Source organism: Notothenia rossii (assembly GCF_949606895.1).
Source record: "Notothenia rossii genome assembly, chromosome: 7".
In the NCBI taxonomy this organism is placed as follows: domain Eukaryota; kingdom Metazoa; phylum Chordata; class Actinopteri; order Perciformes; family Nototheniidae; genus Notothenia; species Notothenia rossii.
Window position 1 is genome coordinate 81,756,714 of NC_136905.1, and position 20,530 is coordinate 81,777,243.

The 20,530-nt window shown below is 41.2% G+C and overlaps 1 protein-coding gene across 1 annotated transcript in view; it reads left to right on the plus strand.

The window, feature by feature from the left end:
* The window catches only part of zfyve26 (zinc finger, FYVE domain containing 26), a 39,765-nt gene extending 19,241 nt beyond the window's left edge, over window positions 1–20,524 (plus strand). Inside the window, exons 13-27 of the mRNA XM_079640860.1 lie at window positions 6–127; window positions 1,789–1,817; window positions 3,191–3,327; window positions 4,188–4,408; window positions 6,102–6,249; window positions 8,741–8,950; window positions 9,051–9,266; window positions 13,103–13,300; window positions 13,960–14,040; window positions 14,118–14,245; window positions 14,532–14,706; window positions 16,697–16,756; window positions 17,843–18,025; window positions 18,118–18,168; window positions 18,705–20,524. Coding sequence (XP_079496986.1) covers window positions 6–127; window positions 1,789–1,817; window positions 3,191–3,327; window positions 4,188–4,408; window positions 6,102–6,249; window positions 8,741–8,950; window positions 9,051–9,266; window positions 13,103–13,300; window positions 13,960–14,040; window positions 14,118–14,245; window positions 14,532–14,706; window positions 16,697–16,756; window positions 17,843–18,025; window positions 18,118–18,168; window positions 18,705–18,917 — 2,172 coding nt within the window. The 3' untranslated portion in view covers window positions 18,918–20,524. The remainder of the gene's footprint in view (window positions 1–5; window positions 128–1,788; window positions 1,818–3,190; window positions 3,328–4,187; window positions 4,409–6,101; window positions 6,250–8,740; window positions 8,951–9,050; window positions 9,267–13,102; window positions 13,301–13,959; window positions 14,041–14,117; window positions 14,246–14,531; window positions 14,707–16,696; window positions 16,757–17,842; window positions 18,026–18,117; window positions 18,169–18,704) is intronic.
* Window positions 20,525–20,530: the final 6 nt, after the last annotated feature.

Here is a 20,530-nt window from a genome sequence, read left to right on the forward strand (position 1 = left end):
ATCACTGTCGCCGGTGCGGCCGTCTGGTTTGCCACGCCTGCTCGGAGCACAAGATGCCGGTGGCAGGATGTCCGGGAGAAGAGGAGGTCCGGGTCTGTGACCAGTGCTACGCCTACTTCCACCCAGAGTAAGACCCCGCAAATCTTAGAGCTGCAAAACTTATAATTAAATATTTTTTAACAAGAAACACTTTACTTAAAGGTCCCCTATTATACTGTTTTTCATTGCTTCGTTACCGAAAACATGTCTCTGATTGGCTGAAACACCAAACAGATCATTGCAGCATTACCCATAATCCCCTCTGTTTCAGCCCTGTTTCCAAAGTGCTGATTCTCTGTCTGTTACTTTAGATGAAAATAAGGAGCCCCTCCCCACGCCCCTCTGAGAGACATTTGGTTACAAAGAACACAATGGTGCTCTAGGAGGAGATGGAGGTTACCTTGGTTGCTGATTGGCTAATGGTTACACAAGCCAAAACATCGTTATGACATCATAAAGTGGCCAAAATCTGATCAGCTCATTTTCAGACAGGTTTTTATAGAAATGGATCAAAAAGAGAGAGAATCTTTGTTCCTGAAACTTTCAGAGTCTCTTTCCACAGAGGGGACACATGTTGATGTAGAAGAGACATGAAGAAGAGGGGACACATGTTGATGTAGAAGAGACATGGAGAAGAGGGGACACATGTTGATGTAGAAGAAGAGGGGACATATGTTGATGTAGAAGAGACATGAAGAAGAGGGGACACATGTTGATGTAGAAGAGACATGAAGAAGAGGGGACACATGTTGATGAAGAAGAGACATGAAGAAGAGGGGACACATGTTGATGTAGAAGAGACATGAAGAAGAGGGGACACATGTTGATGTAGAAGAGACATGAAGAAGAGGGGACACATGTTGATGTAGAAGAGACATGAAGAAGAGGGGACACATGTTGATGTAGAAGAGACATGGAGAAGAGGGGACACATGTTGATGTAGAAGAGACATGAAGAAGAGGGGACACATGTTGATGTAGAAGAGACATGAAGAAGAGGGGACACATGTTGATGTAGAAGAGACATGGAGAAGAGGGGACACATGTTGATGTAGAAGAGACATGAAGAAGAGGGGACACATGTTGATGTAGAAGAGACATGAAGAAGAGGGGACACATGTTGATGTAGAAGAGACATGGAGAAGAGGGGACACATGTTGATGTAGAAGAGACATGAAGAAGAGGGGACACATGTTGATGTAGAAGAGACATGGAGAAGAGGGGACACATGTTGATGTAGAAGAGACATGAAGAAGAGGGGACACATGTTGATGTAGAAGAGACATGAAGAAGAGGGGACACATGTTGATGTAGAAGAGACATGGAGAAGAGGGGACACATGTTGATGTAGAAGAGACATGAAGAAGTGGATTTTGCACAATAGGTGACCTTTAAATGTATCTTTAAAGACCGAGAGGTTACCTGTAGTCATGGAAAGTCTTGAATATCATAGTGGCATAGTTTAGAAAAGACATAAGAAATGCTTGTTTTCAAAATAACAAAGCTGATTTTATTTTACAATTTGTTGTGTACATCCAGAGCTTTTGAGAGGTAGTTGTAAAAAAATCGACCATATTGGAAACCTGACCTTGTAACAGTTATTAGTTACAGTCAAGTTAGTTATTAGTTATTCAAGGGTCCTACCTAAGAATGAAATGTGTCGTACCTCTTTAAGACATTATATCGATCCATATAAAATCAAAGTGTTTTGAAATTAGTTTGAGCTGTTTTTCTTTTTCTCCACGTTCAGTTCTGACGATGAGATGGAACCAGCTGAAGGTAAATTGAAAAATATATATAAAGGATATGCAAAATGTCTCCTCTTTGCTGCATTGGAGTTTGTTTTGGTGTTAACTTTCTTTTATAAGTAAAAGCACAATGCTGACACATGCACTCAGAAAAACTGCCACCTTAAATATCTCTAAGTTGTGTAAAATAAATGCAATGTTTGTCTTTTGACTAAAATTGTATTTTAAAAGGTGCTTTTCTGCAGATTTTAGACCAACTTTTTTTTAGAAATGAACTTTTTTAAACCTGTTGTGACAGATAGAAAAAACCAGCCAAATATTTTCATCTGGAAAAACTTGTCTCCCAACTGTTTCACGGAGAAAATTACTACCGTAATCTTCGGACTATAAGCCGCGCCTTTTTTCCCATTTTTCGATGCTGCGGTTTATATAACGGTGCGGCTAATCTATGGATTTGTACAGCTAACGGCCACTAGGGGACCTCCTAAATCTATGGATTGTTACAGCTAACGGCCACTAGGGGACCTCCTAAATCTATGGATTGTTACAGCTAACGGCCACTAGGGGACCTCCTAAATCTATGGATTGATACAGCTAACGGCCACTAGGGGACCTCCTAAATCTATGGATTTTACAGCTAACGGCCACTAGGGGACCTCCTAAATCTATGGATTTTACAGCTAACGGCCACTAGGGGACCTCCTAAATCTATGGATTTTAAAGGTTACATTCCACCACCTTTAACTCTATGGGCTCTATGAACGGTCCGCGCCCCCCCACCTTTAAGCGGCGGGCTCCAGCAGGAAAAGCTGGAGGCCGGAAAAGAGTGAGACAGGTAGTGCGCAAAAGTAAAAGTGGAACCGAGAGTGGTACGAGAGACAGAACGAGAGCAAGACAGACAGACATTACGAGAGCGAGACAGTTTGTCCCCGTACCACTGGTTGAAAACCACTGCTGTAGATCACTGCCGGTACGTGCGCTGGGAGCGCACCGTTTAAGTTTGAAAGTTGAAAAGTTTGTGTGTCTGAAACTCTATGTGATACAGTACAGTTTACACAGCACATGTTCTTTAGCTACTATTGCACTAAATGGTAACACTTGAATATGTTATGCAAATATGCAACTTGTTTGTTGAAATGTTAATAAATGGGAGCTTCCTCAAACAGCCATCTCTTTCCCGACAATCCCCTCTGTGCACAAACCCTTACATATGGTAATTAAACATTAAAACACCTGCGGCTTATAGTCCAGTGCGGCTTATAGTCCGAAAATGACGGTACTTTTTTTGGTCACAAACAAAACTGCCAGCTTGAATATCCAAAATTCTGCTTTTCTCAAATCATTGATATTTAGATGGCCTGAAATGTCACCCTGACTCTCTCTGCTCTCCTCTGTTTCCTGCAGACACAGGAAGTCCCGTGGTGACGGAGGAAACTTTAGACGGGATGCTGCATCTTCCCGAAGTGATCCAACGACAGATCAGCCTGAGCACGAACCCTTCCGAGAACCAGCTGCTGCGGAGCGAGTTCTACTACGAACAGGTCGGGTGTTAACATTTCTTATTACAAATCATCGCTCATTTTTAGCTTACTGTAGGTGACAACAAATATACAAACTATCCCTTTAGGTAACACTTAAACGTATCTTCTACATCAACATGTGTCCCCTCATCTCCATGTATCTTCTACATCAACATGTGTCCCCTCATCTCCATGTCTCTTATACATCAACATGTGTCCCCTCTTCTACATGTCTCTTCTACATCAACATGTGTCCCCTCTTCTTCATGTCTCTTCTACATCAACATGTGTCCCCTCTTCTTCATGTCTCTTCTACATCAACATGTGTCCCCTCTTCTTCATGTCTCTTCTACATCAACATATGTCCCATCTGTGGAAAGAGACTCTGAAAGTTTCAGGAACAAAGATTCTCTCTCTTTTTGATCCATTTCTATAAAAACCTGTCTGAAAATGAGCTGATCAGATTTTGGCCACTTTATGATGTCATAACGATGTTTTGGCTTGTGTAACCATTAGCCAATCAGCAACCAAGGTAACCCCCCCCCCCCCACCTTATCACCTGAATCTCCTCCTAGAGAACCATTGTGTTCTTTTTAACCAAATGTCTCTCAGAGGGGCGTGGGGAGGGGCTCCTTATTTTCATCTAAAGTAACAGACAGAGAATCAGCACTTTGGAAACAGGGCTGAAACAGAGGGGATTATGGGTAATGCTGCAATGATCTGTTTGGTGTTTGGAGCCAAACACTTCAGAGACATGTTTTGTATATTTCTGAGACCTATAATATATTGATGAAAAACAGTATAACAGGGGACCTTTTTAAAGTAGAATCAACCGAGTGAATACAGTAAAGATAATCTCATTGGTTTCTTTTTTCTCACAGGCTCCCAGTGCGTTCCTGTGTGTGGCGCTGCTGTCTCTGCACAGCGATCAGACGGCCTGCGGGCACGAGCTGATCAGCCACTGCCGCTCTCTGTCTCGGAAACTTACAAACCCCGAGGTGGACGCCTGCCTGCTCACTGACATCATGAAGCAGCTGCTCTTCAGCGCAAAACTCATGTTCGTCAAGGTGGGCCGCAGCCAGGACCTCGCACTGTGCGACAGGTGAGATGTAACCCTGGGTCCACTGGTCCAAAAACAAGTACAACAATTGTGATTGCTTGTAATAAGCAAATAAATCTGCAAGTAGAACAGGTGAAATTTGCTTGATAACATTTGTTGATATTAGATCAGATATTTAGATAAATGAGATCTTGTTAACCTATATTTGACCAGGAAATGTTATGTTACAAAATAAACCAGAATAGCTCAAAAGTGTTCTGTTTTCTGATGTTGGTGATTTTCCCCAAAAAATTGTTTTCTAAAGTCAAGTAAGAATTATTCGTGAAACCACATGATCCATCTTTTGCAAATACCGCAGGTGCTTAAAAACCTTGTTTCATCTGAGATATAACTCAAAATATTGTTTTTAAGAGATACTTAAGATGCATTGTCTAAAAATCAAGATTCCTTATCTCACTGCTCTGCTACTTCTCAAGTTATTATGTCTTGTATCAAGTGTAAAGACATTTACTGACTAGAAATCAGACAAATGTACTTTTAATTTCACATTTTTGAAGTGTCTTTGTGTTGAACTTGTTAGTGGGTGTTTTTCAGTTGTCTTTGTCTGCACAGATGCTGGGAACTTTTTTGTGGTCAGCTCAAAGCCATGTAAAGAAAGTGTTTGCAAGAGAAAAACCTCTAAATGAATATCATTTTGTTCTGGGATTGGACTCTTCTTGAAATCACCTAAAAAAATCACACAAATGATTCGATAATATTTAGGCATAGTTTGAGAACTGCTATCTCGTTGTCATTGGAGAATGTTCACGTATGTAAAGAGGGAAGTGTTAAAACTATGGGGGGTAACATCTTTTTTTATGTCGGTGTCATTTGGTTTCTTCGATATGTTTTGTCTTAAGTTTAGGTCTTGGTATTGTATCATCTTATCACTGTTAAAATGAAAAGAATATTGAACATAAGATGCTACGTATTAGGGCTGAACGATATATCGTGTCATGGCGATAACCGCGATATGCGCATGCGCGATATTCACATCGCAGGGACGTGCGATTTTATAAAAAAGGACGTTCGATATTAAGTAGCCAAAATTAACTCAAACACGAAATGTTACAATTATTTTGCTGCTTGCTAGAAAAGGAAAACTTTTGCGGCTCTCATTTCAGGGGTACTTGAGTGAGTGACATGCAGGCAACAGCAAACAGCAAAACAACCAAACAACCAATCACAATCATTCTTGATCAGATCACAGCAGGCCCCGCCCCGCTAGCTTGCAGACCATCAAAACACTGGTAAAAAATGAGCGAGGCACAGGAGGACGATACCGGAGAGAATGAAGATTTACTTCCAAAAAGAAAAGCATCATCTGCCATCTGGAACTATTTTGGATACAAAAAGGTTCTTCTCTCCTTCACAGATGAACCCCCTTATTTGAGGGTAAGCAACCTGCATTATCATGACATGTTGGATCATGACTGAAGGTATGATGAGTCAACCAGTTCAGATCCAGACATCCGTGACTAAAATCCTTCATCCGGTTAAATATAGTTATAAAAAACGCAATATATATCACAGGGGGAAAAGAATATCGCAATGTCAGTTTTTTTCAATATCGTGCAGCCCTACTACGTATGGAACATGATGAGGGCAAAATGCTAAAACATATCTCAGAATTCAGACTTTTGGTCATATCACATTTTTCCGATCTCACTCTTTTACTTATCCTCTATTTCCTCAGCTACATCAGCAAAGTAGACGTGCTGAAGATTCTGGTGACGGCGAACTACAAAGATATTCCTTCTCTGGACGACATCGTGGAGACTTCTGCCATCACTCGCCTCCGCCACCAGCTGCTGGAGGCCGAGCACTACCAGCTGGCCGTGGAGGTGAGGAGGACGGCTATTTATACCTTTTATTCCTTCCTGGTCTTGGCATAGATACCTCAGACCTTAAAACAAACTTTGGTGGAGTTCGTCAGGGAGTCAAAAAACAACAAAACAGAAAAAAAGGCTTAACAATTCATAGGTTGTTTTTAAATTTAAGACAATAAAGGCATTTGAAATGTTTTAAAAGAGAGTGCCTTGAAGTTTTATTCGTATGTAGTGTCTCTACTGTGACATGTCCCCGTGATTTAATGTTCAAAAAGCTCTTTATTGTTCTCATACTGCCTGTGCTGCAGCACCTCTTTGCACCCTCTGTCTGAAACCAGAGCCCAGTCTGCTCTGATTGGTTAGCTGGCCGGCTCCGTTGTGATTGGTCAACCGCTTATGGGGCATTTCCACTGCAGGGCCTCGCACGGCTTAGTACGGTATAGTTAGGCCTTGGTAGGCCAGGCTCACTTTATGCTGCGCTCACATTACAGTTTAGGAACTGGGGCAGTAACTATAGTAACGCAGTGTAGGCGGAGCCGTGACGTCATCTTCAATGCGAACCACAAAACCAACATCAGCCGTTAGCTGTTAGCCCTCAGAGCTCACAGCTCCTCATATCTGTTCAGAAACTAGACAAAAGTTAAACAAGTCCAAACCACAGACTGTCTGTGTCATGGAGAATACAGTCGCTGGTTTATTTATGTCTGTAGGCCGTTGTTGTGGGTGTGGACGGTCGGAGCATATACTGCGTTAGCTTAGCCAAGCTCCATTCAGAGAAACACGCATTTTAAAAGGTTTTTCGCCTGCCGTCTGTCTGCAGACTTGCCAAAGCATTAATTCATGGTTTTTACTAACCGGTATCAGTATGTTGTTACTTCGGCATCATTTTGAAACGTGTATTACAATTAAATCACGGTAAAACATATTCATCTTGTTGTAGTTGCCAGCGATTCTCTCACTAGTTTAGCATACTCAGCCCGGATGTTGGCCCGGAAAGAACCACGATTTTGGAGAGCCAGAAAACTGTGAAAAAGTTCCCGCTAGCCGGAACTACCCCTAGTGGAAACGCAACTAAAAACGGGCCGGGTTAGGCACGGCACGCTCAAACCGTGCTACGCGCTGCAGTGGTAATGCGCCATTAGAGAAGTCCCGCTTCTTGGCCTATCACGTACAATGTGTTGGAGCACTAGCCAATAGAAGCGCAGCTGATCCATAGTGATGTCCCTGTTTCTGAAGTAAACAATGACTTCCCTCTGGAGAAAACAAAGGGATTGAAGTCTTTGCAGACCGTTGACATGCACACAAACCTAAAGAACACACTACAGAAACTGGAAAACCCCAAAAAGCAGAATAAGGCCTCTTTAAATCTCCTGAATGCTCAACATACTCACACACTTGATCCTACAGTACAGCAGTATCTGAGGATTTCAAATATATGTTTCTCTCTAAATAGCCTCGAGAAGACACTGTACTAAAATACCTGGCACATGACGCTGAACATTACACAGGTGTGCTGAACAGGATGTACCAACGCTGACCACCCTGACATGTAGTCGACTGTATATCACATACAGTTATTACACAGGAATGTGCTCGGGAGAATGTTTGAGTTGCACAACGTCTGGGTGTAAGACGAGACGCTTGTGACTTTGAAAACTTGCATAAGGCATCTCCCCCTTTGTCTGACACATTGTTGGAAAGCACATTTATTCAAGGACTGTATTCCCTTACAGCTTCCAACAGTTACATAAAAAAGAGACGTCATCAGATTGGTGTTAGCAGAATGTTGTGCTCATGTGTTTTCATTGTTGCTGTATGAATATGCTAAATGTCCCTAAATATCTTGGTCTCTTAGGTCAGTGATTCTCAGACTTTTTTCAATAATGTACCCCCTTTGAAAAAAATATTCAGCCAAGTACCCCCTGATCAGCGCAACAACTATTTGCTAGGGGGAAAAAAGCCTACAGTACAGCCTTGCACCATCAGTGTCTGATTTATTCAAACAGCAACATTGTAACTGAGAAACACTTAAATGCTACATTTCAAATGTTTACAATCCATCACTAAATTCATGGCCAACCAATTTTAACATCATGCAATAACACTAAGATGACATTAGTTGCATTGAACTGATCTTTTTAATTAGATGTACTTCCAATGTAGTGAGAAACATGGGCTTGTGCTTCACTAAGGATCTTTGTCCTTCTGACAGGGAGGCACCTGCAGTTATTACACTTCTTTTTTTGAAATATGTGAAACTCTAGTCTATTAATATAAAACCCACACTGCTCAAACTTCCTTACTTTTCCTAAAATTGGTATATCTATCTTTTTTTTTTTTTTCATTAACATAAAATAAATCCCACGTACCCCCTGCAGTACTCCAACGTACCCATAGGGGTCCGCGTACCCCTATTTGAGAACCACTGTCTTAGGTAATACACTTAAGTGAAAGACATCTTATTGATATCTATTTTCTTTTCCTGGTTGTTTATCTGTTATCCTAGGTGTCTACAAAGAGTGGTCTGGAGACGGGGGGTGTGTGGCAGGCGTGGGGGATGGCCTGTCTGAAGGCAGGAAACCTCTCTGGAGCCAGGGAGAAGTTTTCCCGCTTCCTGAAGGCCCCTCTGGACCGGAACCAGCTGAACTTGGGGCCCTTACTGCTGCAGGAGGTGGTGCAGCACCTGGAGAACACCGTGCAGCTCAATCTGAACTCGGTAAGGGGGAGGAGTCTCATTTTTTTAGCAAAGAAATCCTACATTGGAGACCATGCATATGCCGAAAATACGTGCTTAGCTGACTCATGCAACTGTATAGTCTCCAGGTGAGGACATCCTGGCGTCCCTCAGGGATCTGGAGCAGGCTCTGAGTGAGTCTTCGGGTCCTTCTGATCGCAGCGAGGCTCCTCTGCAGGGCGTCCGGCAGCAGGAGTGTCTCTTCTACCTGAACACCTTCGGGACTCACCTGGCGCTCGTCAGCTTCTACATGAGACACGACTGCATGACGGAGGCGCTCACCTACCTGCTCAACAAGGTGAGGAGACGGTGTTTAGAATTGTTAATTAAACATGCAGTGCGGTAAACCCTTGTGCCTCGCTAGGGACAAGTCTGGCTATTTAATTAGAAATGTTTTAATCATTTTGGCCGTGTTCGTAAAGCGTAGTTAATTTTTTCTAGATTTTGAAACCTAACCTTCTAAAGTAAGTTTATGATAAAGTGTTTAGACAAAATACAGACACTAAGACCCTAAAGGAATACAACTAATTAAAAACAGCTTAAGATCATGCATTATAATATATATTAAAGATTTGCTTATATAACGCAGCGTCCACATGGCGGCGTGCGTTGAAGCTTGCCGGTGGGCGTGTCTGAACCTCGACCAACAACCAATCACAGGAATCTCCCGCCCCGGACACACAAGCACACGGTTTGATTGGCTAGAGCTTGTACTGGCATATGATTTGATTGGCTGACGCTTCCGTCGAAGCTTCAAAAGTAGAACATTGCTCAACTTTTGAAGCAAGCAACGCGCGCAACGCGAACAAAGCGAAGCAACGGAACCACAATGCAGTTTGGCAAAGCGTCACCCCATTCAAAGTCAATGGGCAGAAGCGTTGAAGCTTCAACGCACGCCGCCGTGTGGACGGGCCGTAAGAATACCACTGGAATTAGGTTGAACCATATCTAACATATCTAGGATTAAAAGACTAATGTCACAGCAGGATTTGAAAAAACGTGTCTGTGAGCCTCTCCGCTCACACAGGGTTCAAATCGGGACGGAAAGAGCAGGTTGGTTGATCACAGGCGTTTATTAGCTCCAAACAAAAATATACACGGGTCTCAAACGTTGCCTGTGTGGAAACCTTCACAGGTCCTTTGGCAACCTTCCAGGATCCCGCCTATTGCACAACAGAACCAGGTTACGACATGCTTTTATTCCAGCACTGATTACAGATTCCGATCAGCTGTCTGGCCCCGGGCCGAGCCACTCCTTTCACTCCTGCAGTCTCCATGCTTTTATCTTCAGTAGACTCGATTACTGTAATGGTGTCTTCACAGGTTTCACTAAAACATCTATTAGAAAGCTGCAGCTGATTCAGAACGCCGCTGCTCGAGTCCTCACGAACACTAAGAAGGTGGATCACATCACTCCTGTTCTGAAGTCTTTACTCTGGCGTCCTGTGTGTCAAAGAATAGATTTCAAAATACTGCTGCTGTTTATAAAGCACTGAATGGTTTAGGACCAAAATACATTTCTGACCTCCTGCTAAATGATGAACCATCCAGATCTCTCAGGTCTTCAGGGACTGGTCAGCTTTCTGTCCCCAGAGTCAGAACTAAACATGGAGAAGCAGCGTTCAGTTATTATGCTCCAAATATCTGGAACAAACTCCCAGAAACCTGCAGGTCCGCTGCAACGAAGACTACTTTTAAATCCAGGCTGAATTATTTTCTTTTTGTCGCTGCTTTTAATTGAACTATTCACATCTTAAACTGCACTGTAACTTTTATCCATGTATTTTTTCTTTTAATGTTTCTTTTTATTATCTTTTCTTTTTAATGACTGATTTTAAATACCATTTTCTTAATGTCTTTCATTTTTTGTGAAGCACTTTGAATTGCCTTATGTTGAAAGGTGCTATATAAATAAACTTGCCTTGCCTTGAACAAATAGCATTTAAAAGGTAGAATATTTACATTTTTGTTAGAGATGATCAGGACTGAAGTTGTTTTTCAGAAAATGAGTCGGTAAGAATGGTAAATTATGCGAATGTATAATTCTATGGAGATCTTTGGATGTCAACATGATAGTCCTCTTAAGGCAAAGCACCTTTTTAAAGTGATCATTTCATTTGAACGTCAGATACATGAACCAATGGCACCAGGTATGTGTGTCTGAAATCAAAAATGTTACTTTGTGCTTTTATTTGTCTGGAATCGTCTGACCCAGATTCAGATATTCTTTGACAATGAGCTGTTGCTAAGATCTCTAATTTGGCAGGATGTCATGTTCCCTAAACTCTGTGCAGTGAACAGGATTTCTGTTTAGAATAACATCTAATAAAAGTATGTTTTTGTACCCTGTTGATGTAACAGTTGTAAATACGCAGTGGTGTTTAGTGTTAAATATTTATTTGTAAATCATTTAGTATAATCACACTAATTCTGTGTTTTGTATTGAATAATTCTGTGTTCTTATTTATTAAACGTTCAACACGTGACTAGGTCTAGAATCAGTGGTCGGAACCTCCAGAATGTAGTCACTGTACTCAGGAGATTATTTTTGTGGGGACTTCCCCCCTTCATATTGTGTCCCTCACGTTTTCCTTTTCCCTTTTTGTAAATGTTCCACGTGAGAGAAGTCATCATTGTTGGGGAATCATTTCACCTGCATGTCCTCCTTCGCCCTCTGACGCAGCTGACCAACCTTGAGCAGCCGTTATCTCCCATAAGGAGGGGCTGCCCTAGCATATTTTTGATGTTGCCAGTTTGTGACCGGGCAACTCTCGGTCAGAGATAGTTATTCTTGTGGGACACCTGGAGCACATCCTTCTCGGGGTGTAGATGACCTCGAACCTCAGCTGTTTAGTCTATCTATTGAAGAATGTTGATTATTACACTCTGATAGTTAAAACCTGGAGCTACAGGAGGGCTCTTCAGAACTGATTGTGGCGTCTCAACCGTGTGGTCAACTCGTGGCCCGTGACATGTCTTGTGAATTCTCCGGCCGAAGCTCCAAATAAACAGTCAGTGTTTGCCATCAAAGCTCCAGCTCTCCTCGTGTCTCTCTGAGTCCTCACTAGGGGCGTAAAGTTTCCGGAAAGTTTCCATGGGAAGTTAAGCCGGGGAATTTCGGAAATATTCGATGCAGAATTAAACAAAAAAACATGACATTTCAACAGATTTAAAAAAATAAAAAAATAATTGAACAATTATTTGTTTCATTGAAGAACGAAAACAGGAATGTTGAGTTAAACGTTACTCATCCATCCCAACCCCACTCATTAGAAATGAACAAAAATGCACCTCCCATCCAAAGATCCCCACAAAGTCCAATTCAAAATGTTAAATGAAAAGAGCCCTTCTCCCTCCACAAAGTCCCATTAAACATGCAAACCTTCCTTCAAGCAATCCTCTGCATTTTCGCTAAACCCTTTCAGTCAACGGGCTCTCCATGGTCCTCATCAACATCACACTCTGAGTCTTCCTCTTCAGTGTCACTGTCCAGCCTTGTTGAGGATGGCTCTGTGTCACGCTCAGAGAGCCTGAGGTTTGCCCGAATGCCAACCAGTTTTTCCACTCTAACATTTGTGAGCCTGTTGCGAACCTTTGTGTGGTCTCAATAGCCATGCAGTAAGCAGTGTGCTATGGCATGGATATTCAAGTGTACTTGAATGGCATCTGTTTGTTTTAGTCAAGATTATGAAATACTTTCCCCAACTATATTTAAGTTCCCTATGAAGAGCCAACCTTCAATTTTGAAAATTCCCAGTTTATTCCCATAAATTCCCGTTTATTCCCGTGGAAAGTTTCCATCTTTGAAAATTCCCGGAATTTTGCAACCCTAGTCCCGACTCCAATTGGTTCAGAAGTTTCCCCCACTATCATGAGGGGAAACACATTTAATACTGACTTGTTGTATATTGTCAGTGAATAAACGCCTCGACTGTCTCATCCATCAACAACATTAAACACAACGCAGACACCGCTTATCGACACCGGTTACACTTATACAAAACACCAAGCTGTCTAGGTGGATCAGACCCTTTTCAGAAAACAGATATTAGCAGGGCATTAAGTGAGAGTCCGACTGCCCCTTCTTCGTCTAACCTGCTATAAGTCTGTGTTTTTATTTTCCCTACGTCTCAGGAGTGCCCGGATGAGGTGTTTCTGGAGGGTGTGTTGCAGCCCAGTCTGGAGAAAGGGCGGCTCGGCTCTCTGCAGAGCATCATGGAGAAACTGGACCCGGGTCTGGAGAACTGCAGCCGGTACCTGATCGCCTCCTGCCAGTTCCTGCAGAGGAGAGGATACTTCAACACCCTCTACCAGCTGCAGCAGTTCATGACGGTCAGAGCCTTTATTTATCATTTAAAATAGACAAAGAGAAAGTGGTGAGGTCCGTGGCTCGATTTAAATACAACAAACGAGCTAATCAGAATACCTTTATTAGTCCCACAGAGGTAATAAGATAATGCAGTTATTACAGTTATTACAACCAGAAAACATTGGTTGTTGTGCCTACTGGTTGATGCAATACTTTTATAACGTATTACACCTTAAAGGTATGTTAGAAAAGTGTTTATTTTGCACAAATTATTTTTCTTATGAACCCTTCATTAAAAGCATTGTCTGCTTCCTAAAGGAGTACAACGATAATATCTTGCAGGAAATACACAAAGATGAGAGAAAAGTTTGAAAAACCTTGTTGGGTCCTGACCCCCAGTTTGGAAACCACTGCTCGATAGGATACAGTCAATCCTAAATACAAAAAAAATAAAATATATATATATATTTTTTTTCTATATTGCAAATTCCCACCTTTTTAACTTTTTGTCATTATATAAATGTTTGTCTTATTTCATTGTAGATAGAGCAACTGTCACATATAAAGTTAAAAACAAGCCCAAAGATATACTGGGGAAGCAGTGTTGTGCCGTTGTTGTAACATTTTCTTTGAGGTAATGAAATAATACTGTTAGTGTGTGACATGCTGTGTGCCCGTGCAGGATCACGTGCGTGCAGCCATGACGTGTATCAGATTCTTCACTCATGGAGCCACTTCCTACCTGCAGCTGGGAGAAAACCAGGTATACATCCCTCTAACAAACCCTTCTTTACATCTGAGAGAAAGTAGTCCCTGACCTTAACCTGTTCACCTGTGCAGAGCTGGCTGGTCCGGGCCAAAGAGCACCTGAGGACGTTCCTGCAGGAGCAGCAGGGCCGGGGGGGCGGGAAAAGGAGGTCGCAGGTCAACTCCTTCAGGAAGACGATGTCCTCCAGCGACGTCTCCAGGTCTTTACATATATTCTTATTTTAATTAATGCGAGGAAATAAACCTACATGTTTGTTTGTTGAACCTGTTAAGCCCCGTAGCCCCCAGCCATTTCTACTGCATTATCCGAGATCATCCATTACCTTACTATTCCTTTACACGTTGATCAATTGGATTGAGTACAAATAATTGAAAATGAGTAAAAAATAATTACAGTAAGAAAAATGACACTTTATGAATGACCTGTTTTACGTGACATTTCTCACATTTAGAGTGAATATACTATTTTTCTCTTGATTCATGAAGGCATATGAACACCATCGAGCTGCAGCTGGAGGTGACTCGCTTCCTGCACCGCTGTGAGAGCGCCGTCTCTCCGAAGTCTCCTCGGACGGCAACATTTGCCCCCAAATCCCCCGGAGCCAGCGCCCCCCCCACCCTGTTCGGAGGAAGCCCCGTGAAGGTGGAGGTCGCCTGCAAGGTCAGGGTCATGTTGTCATTATAACAGTAATGAGTTTTAAATGCATTTAAGTTTTTTAAATGTCTTTCCTCATGTGTTAAAACCCTGGATACAATGTGTCGACGTTTTGTAGGAGGTATAAATCTATCTATGTTTATATATCTCAGTTCTGATTGTATTTTCTTTAGGGGAACAAATTGGACATCCTCCCAAAATGTTTGAATGCACTTGATTTAAGTCGTGTTGGAGCTGAGCAAAATGAATGTTGTGTAAACATCAGTTACACAAAAATATTTTTTATTTCTGAGGCTTTACAGTCATGTGCTTTTTTTTTAATGTTTATAGTACCCTTAACCCTTTAATTACCAGACCAAGAAAAAAGCTATGGAAAAATTATTTGTTTGCATTTTTTTATCAAATGGGCCACATTTTTATTTTTTTAAAGTATCAATATTGATATAAAAAGTAATGTAAAGTGTTTTTCACAATAAAAAAAAAGACTTGCTCATCTTACTGTATATGCTGAATTGGCCTAAGAATAAACCACTGGCCTAACAGCAAATGTCTATATCCTGTGTTTGCCTAACTTGCTCATCTGTGTGCAACTTTGGGCTGAATGCCATGCATGAAAGCTGCTATGTAAATTATTATCACTCTTTCACTCTGAGACTCATAAGGTCTAGATGTAGTAATAATGTAATATAAGATGTAGTAATATTACAATGAATCTATCTATTTACCATATTTTATTGGAAAACATCTGTGAAACTCTGAAAAAGTCATATTGCTAGTTTACCATAAAAGGCCAATTCGACCGATTGGTTGAGCATATTTTCCCAAAAATTATTACACCCTTGTTAAAACTTTTTTTGTGCATCAAGTTATCTAATTATGTTCAGTCAGTGCTCTGGCATTAACATATGTCAAATGATATGGTTACCTTACAAAAGTTGGCCAAAAAGAGAGATTTCTTCAGCAGTGATTTTTAGCATTGCCAACTGTCTCAGTTGAAGCTAGCTGAAGGGCTTTCTGTTTGAACCACAGTGACATCTAGAGGTTGTTTTGTGCATAACATGTCAACCAAAGGGTAGAGATGGCTGAATCAGTTGGAGTTAAACTTTTACAATTTTTTTTCAACAAGATATCAAGACAACAAATGTGCTCTACCGAATGGTGGCGCTGGCTGTTAAAGGGTTAATTACATTGTTGAATATTTCATAAGTTGGATTTATTTAATACTTATGTGTAATTATTGTCAATTATTATAAGGCACAGTTCATTGTTTCTCTATATCAGGGGTCGGCAACCTTTTTGATATGAAGTGCCATTAAAGAAATATATAAATATATCAGCGTGCCGATGATCGTGAATTATCAACGGGGGGGGGTGTGAGGAGCTCGACGCTCGTGAACTGTCAACAGGAGGGCGGGGGGAGCCTCGCTGCGGGGAAGCAGTGTGTGGACCTGTCAGCGCAACTTACATGATGTCAAATTTAACAAACAACTTTAAATAATTGGTTTGAACGGCATAATAATAATCAGTTTTGTGATTCTCCAGAACACACAGATGGCCAGTCCGCCCCGGTGTAGCATGTTATTTTGATGAGAAATGAGCAGATCGCCACTGGGCTCTCAACTAAAGACACAGCCACGCAAAAACTGCGGCATTTGTACAGCTCCTTATGGGTACTGCAATTAGTGAAGTGCTTTCCTCTGTGGTGAAACGATCAGCACTGCACCACGGAGGAAAGCGGCAGAATGTCACCTGGAGATAAAGAGAGCGGGGCTGCGTTGCGTGCATGGCTTCCTTCTGCAGGTAACGGGGAGACGCGCTCTGGGGCGGTCTCGTTCAGGATCCGAAAATACAATTTAAATATTTTTCACACTTGTGCCACTGGTTACGGTGGATGGTTGCCGACCCCTGCTCTATATTATAGATATAAGAACATACGGTTGATCATTTAATTTATGATAAAATAATTTAAGTGTCTTTTTCATTTGTATTCCTGCAGGTTATGCTCGGAGGGAAAAACATCGAGGAGGGTTTTGGTATCGCTTATAGAGTCGTACAGGTACGTTGTGGACGAGGTGATCTGTGCTCAGTATTTTACCTACACATGTAACATCTATTGTTTTTAAATATTAAAGAAACACCGCTCACATTAACTTCACGTGGAACAACCTACAAAACTCATATCATGTTTGATTCTTAAATCTCTTTTCAAGTGGCATTCAGAAAGTCTCTCTAAATCTAACTTCCCTCCAGCTGTGGGAACCTGTTTTATTTATATCAGGGGTGTCCAAAGTTCTTTCCCCGAGGGCCACATACAGAAAAACATACGAAGGGCTAGAGGTATATCGCCTCATAAGTTCTGTTACAAGTTGGAAAAGTAAATCAAATGTAAGTTAATTATTCTTGATACTTGAAAATGCTTTAAGAAAACAACTGCCTACATAACAGCTCTCCAGAGGGTTTACTTTATTGTGTTGGCAGATCATTCCTTAAAACAGAAGCCCATTATAATAAGAGGAAATAGGAAGGGTTTGTTTCGAGGTTGTTATGTACATTTGTTATTGGGCTTTTTCTTATCAATTTAGATTTGTTAGAACATGTTTTCAACTTGAATTGAATTTATTTATTTATTTGAAAATGGGCTTATTAACACATGAATACTGTGTTATATATTTGAACATATTTATTTAAGAAGTCAGAGAAGCAGAAGTTTATTGTCAAAGTCAACTTTAATGTCAATCTTTCAGTTTGTGTGTACAGACGGAGAGATCGAAATAATTTCCAACAATTCCGAATACAATTATACAATATACAATATACATATATGTATAAAAAATACATATCCTATATACACAATCAACAGACACATTTACACATATGCACACATTAAGATAAAAAACACAAAAATCAATATATACCAAATAACAGTCACTTCAATATCTTTGGGAATGTGCATTTATTGCAAGATTGTCCATAGCAGCATTAAAATGAAAAAGGCTTATTATACTTAAGTCGTTATACTTTTTTAATTTGCTGATTGAGGACCGATTCAAAATGGTCCGCGGCCCGCATTTGGCCCCCTGACCGTAGTTTGGACACCCCTGATTTATATCAAAACTGTTTCCTCTCCCTCTCCCTGCCTCAGGACTTCCAGCTGGAGGCCCAAGCGGTGTATGTGCGTGCCGGGCAGAGACTCGTCCGGCAGCGGCAGTACGGCGCCGTGCGGCAGCTCCTGAAATGTGTCGGGGAGTCGGGAGCCGCCACCAAGAACGACTGCGACGCCCTGATCCTCAGCTGCGTCTCCTTCGCAGATAAGAGCCCGGCAGATGTGAGAAAAACCTTTAGCTACGTGACTTAAATGACTTTGTGTTTTTCTGTTTAGTCCTGAAGACTTTTGTTGACCTTCTTTATCTGATACAGGCCAAGGATCTGGAAAGCCTCATTCTGGAGGCCAAGAGCACAGAAAGCAAGGTAGAGACAACCTTTTTATTCTCGTCTCTATCCGTGTTTCTCCTGAAGGCTGATCTACGTGAATATAGAGAGAGTATTTACCCTCAGGTCACTTTGGTTCAGGCTTGGCTATTGTTGTTGGGAAAGTCATCCTATAAGGCAGTGGTTCCCAACTTGGGGGGCTTACTTTTTTTTTTTTTTTTTGTGAAGTTAGTAGCTATTAAAGGCATAAAAAGACAGAAATGTATAATTCTTTCTTTAATAGAAATGTTTCTTCTGCCTGTAAAGTGTCCAAACCGGGCTTGTCTGGATAAGCGCATTTTAACTTTAAATGGTTTGGCATAGTTCAAACTAATGTACCTACATGATTCTTGTTACTCTGTACGCTCCTGGTTGAATGCACTTATTGTAAGTCGTGCCAAATGAAATGTGATGTAATGAATAAAATATGGAATAAAAATCTGCAGTAATACAAAAAGAAACAGATATTGTTGTACATTGTTGTTGAAAGTTGTAATAAAGACAAATAATTGATGCTTCTTTAATTCTCATCACAGATCAAAGCCTACCTGCTGTGCGGTAAGCTGCGCCCGGCGTACCTGCTGGCGGTGAAGCTGGAGGCGGGTCGAGCCGGTCCTCTGGTGCAGGACGTCCTGCAGGCAGCAGAGGGAGTGCAGGACTCTGTGATGCAGAACATCTGCAGTCAGTGGCTCTCTGAGCACCACAGCAAGTCTGCTCAGCAGCGCCAGGCCCGACCCAGCGCCAGGTAGAGCACGGTTCACAGAGCAGCACTTAAAACCTGAAGAGAGGATCCAGGGTTTCTAAAGTAAAAAGGTTAATGAAACACGCTTTGAGATGGAAACGACTGCAGGTTTTATGTAACAGTAGCTGTTGCACATGTTACTTTTTAGTGTTGTAATAATTTATATATAGCACATTTAAGGCCATTAAAGTCAACAATGTGAACTGATGACCTAAACTACATTTGGTGTCTAGCTCAAATTTGACTACCTGCAAAAGTTTAAAGGGACAGTTCACACCAAAATAAGAAATGCACAATCCTTTCTCTTACCTGAAGTGGTTTATATTAATGTAAATTTAATGTAGGAACTATTTTATTTCAACACCTGAAAACCATATCACCACATGCGTGAACACATGGATTGTAACCAGGTCATGATTTCTTGACACCACTCTGGAAGTTATACAATATAAAAATACATTTGAGAAAGACAACAGTCATGTCTTTTTCTAAGATGTTCCACCAAATCTACATTGATAAAAAGCCCCACAGGTTTTGATTTGAAAGGTGTACTGTCCCTTTAAATTCTCACTGTTCTGGATCACTGTGAAACTAGGCGTGGTCTCAGGTGAAACACAATCTGATTTCCAGCCTGGAGTTGAGTTTCTCTTTGAGTAGAAACATCTAGAAAACCCTGATGATCACTTGAAAGCCCTGAAACTGTCCAATCACCACCGTGCTTTAGTGCCAGTTTGCTTTTATCTCTCACCTCCACACTGTTTGAGAGGGAACAATGTTACGACAACTAATAGATTCTTACACATGACTGTATTGGACGAAGATTCATCTCCTACCTCAGCAAAAAGGGAAAATATCTTTAACTGATTGGAAGGCCTCTGACGAAATGTGTTTTCTGACTTTTGCTTTTGTTTAATTTGTATGTCTTTATCGTTTCTATGTGTGTGGATTTATTCCGCAATGAGATGTCGTCCGCCAAGAACGGTACACGAAACTGAACAAATGTTGTACTGTGTTTTGTTAATCCCCATGAAGATGTTTACTGTTTCACCTGATGTTATATTAGACATTTAATGGCCAGCTTTCAGTGAGTATTCCCTTTTGGTCAGGGGAATTCATATTTAAAAAAAGAAAAATAAGTATGTTTGAGATGTTGAATATAGAAAGGGACCCACTTCAAGATCATGTAATCAATCATATAGATTTCTCACTATCTGGTTTCTATTTCTCATCTTGTGTGTCCTGTTTTGGTAAGAGTGTGCCTAATTTTAAATCATGCTTTACACTTTGTTATAATGTCTGAACTCTATAAATCCACAATGATTAATTTACATAGTCAATGAGGTTTAAAGAAAAAAGGGATTAAACTTTTGCCATATGGTTTCTTTTGCTGTTTAATGTTGTGTTCTCACCCTGGCAGTGCAAAAGGTAACCGTGTTTTGATCTAATTTACACAACAATCACCATGTTGCAGAAACGGCCTTTTCAAGTATGCGAGATTCATTTCTGATGATATAATCAATGTCTTCTGTTTCGCTTCCCTCTGCTGCACTAGACTGACGGATGCTCCTGTGACAGTAAATGTTGTAGTCTAGTTGCCAGCCTAGTGAACCCGGACATTTT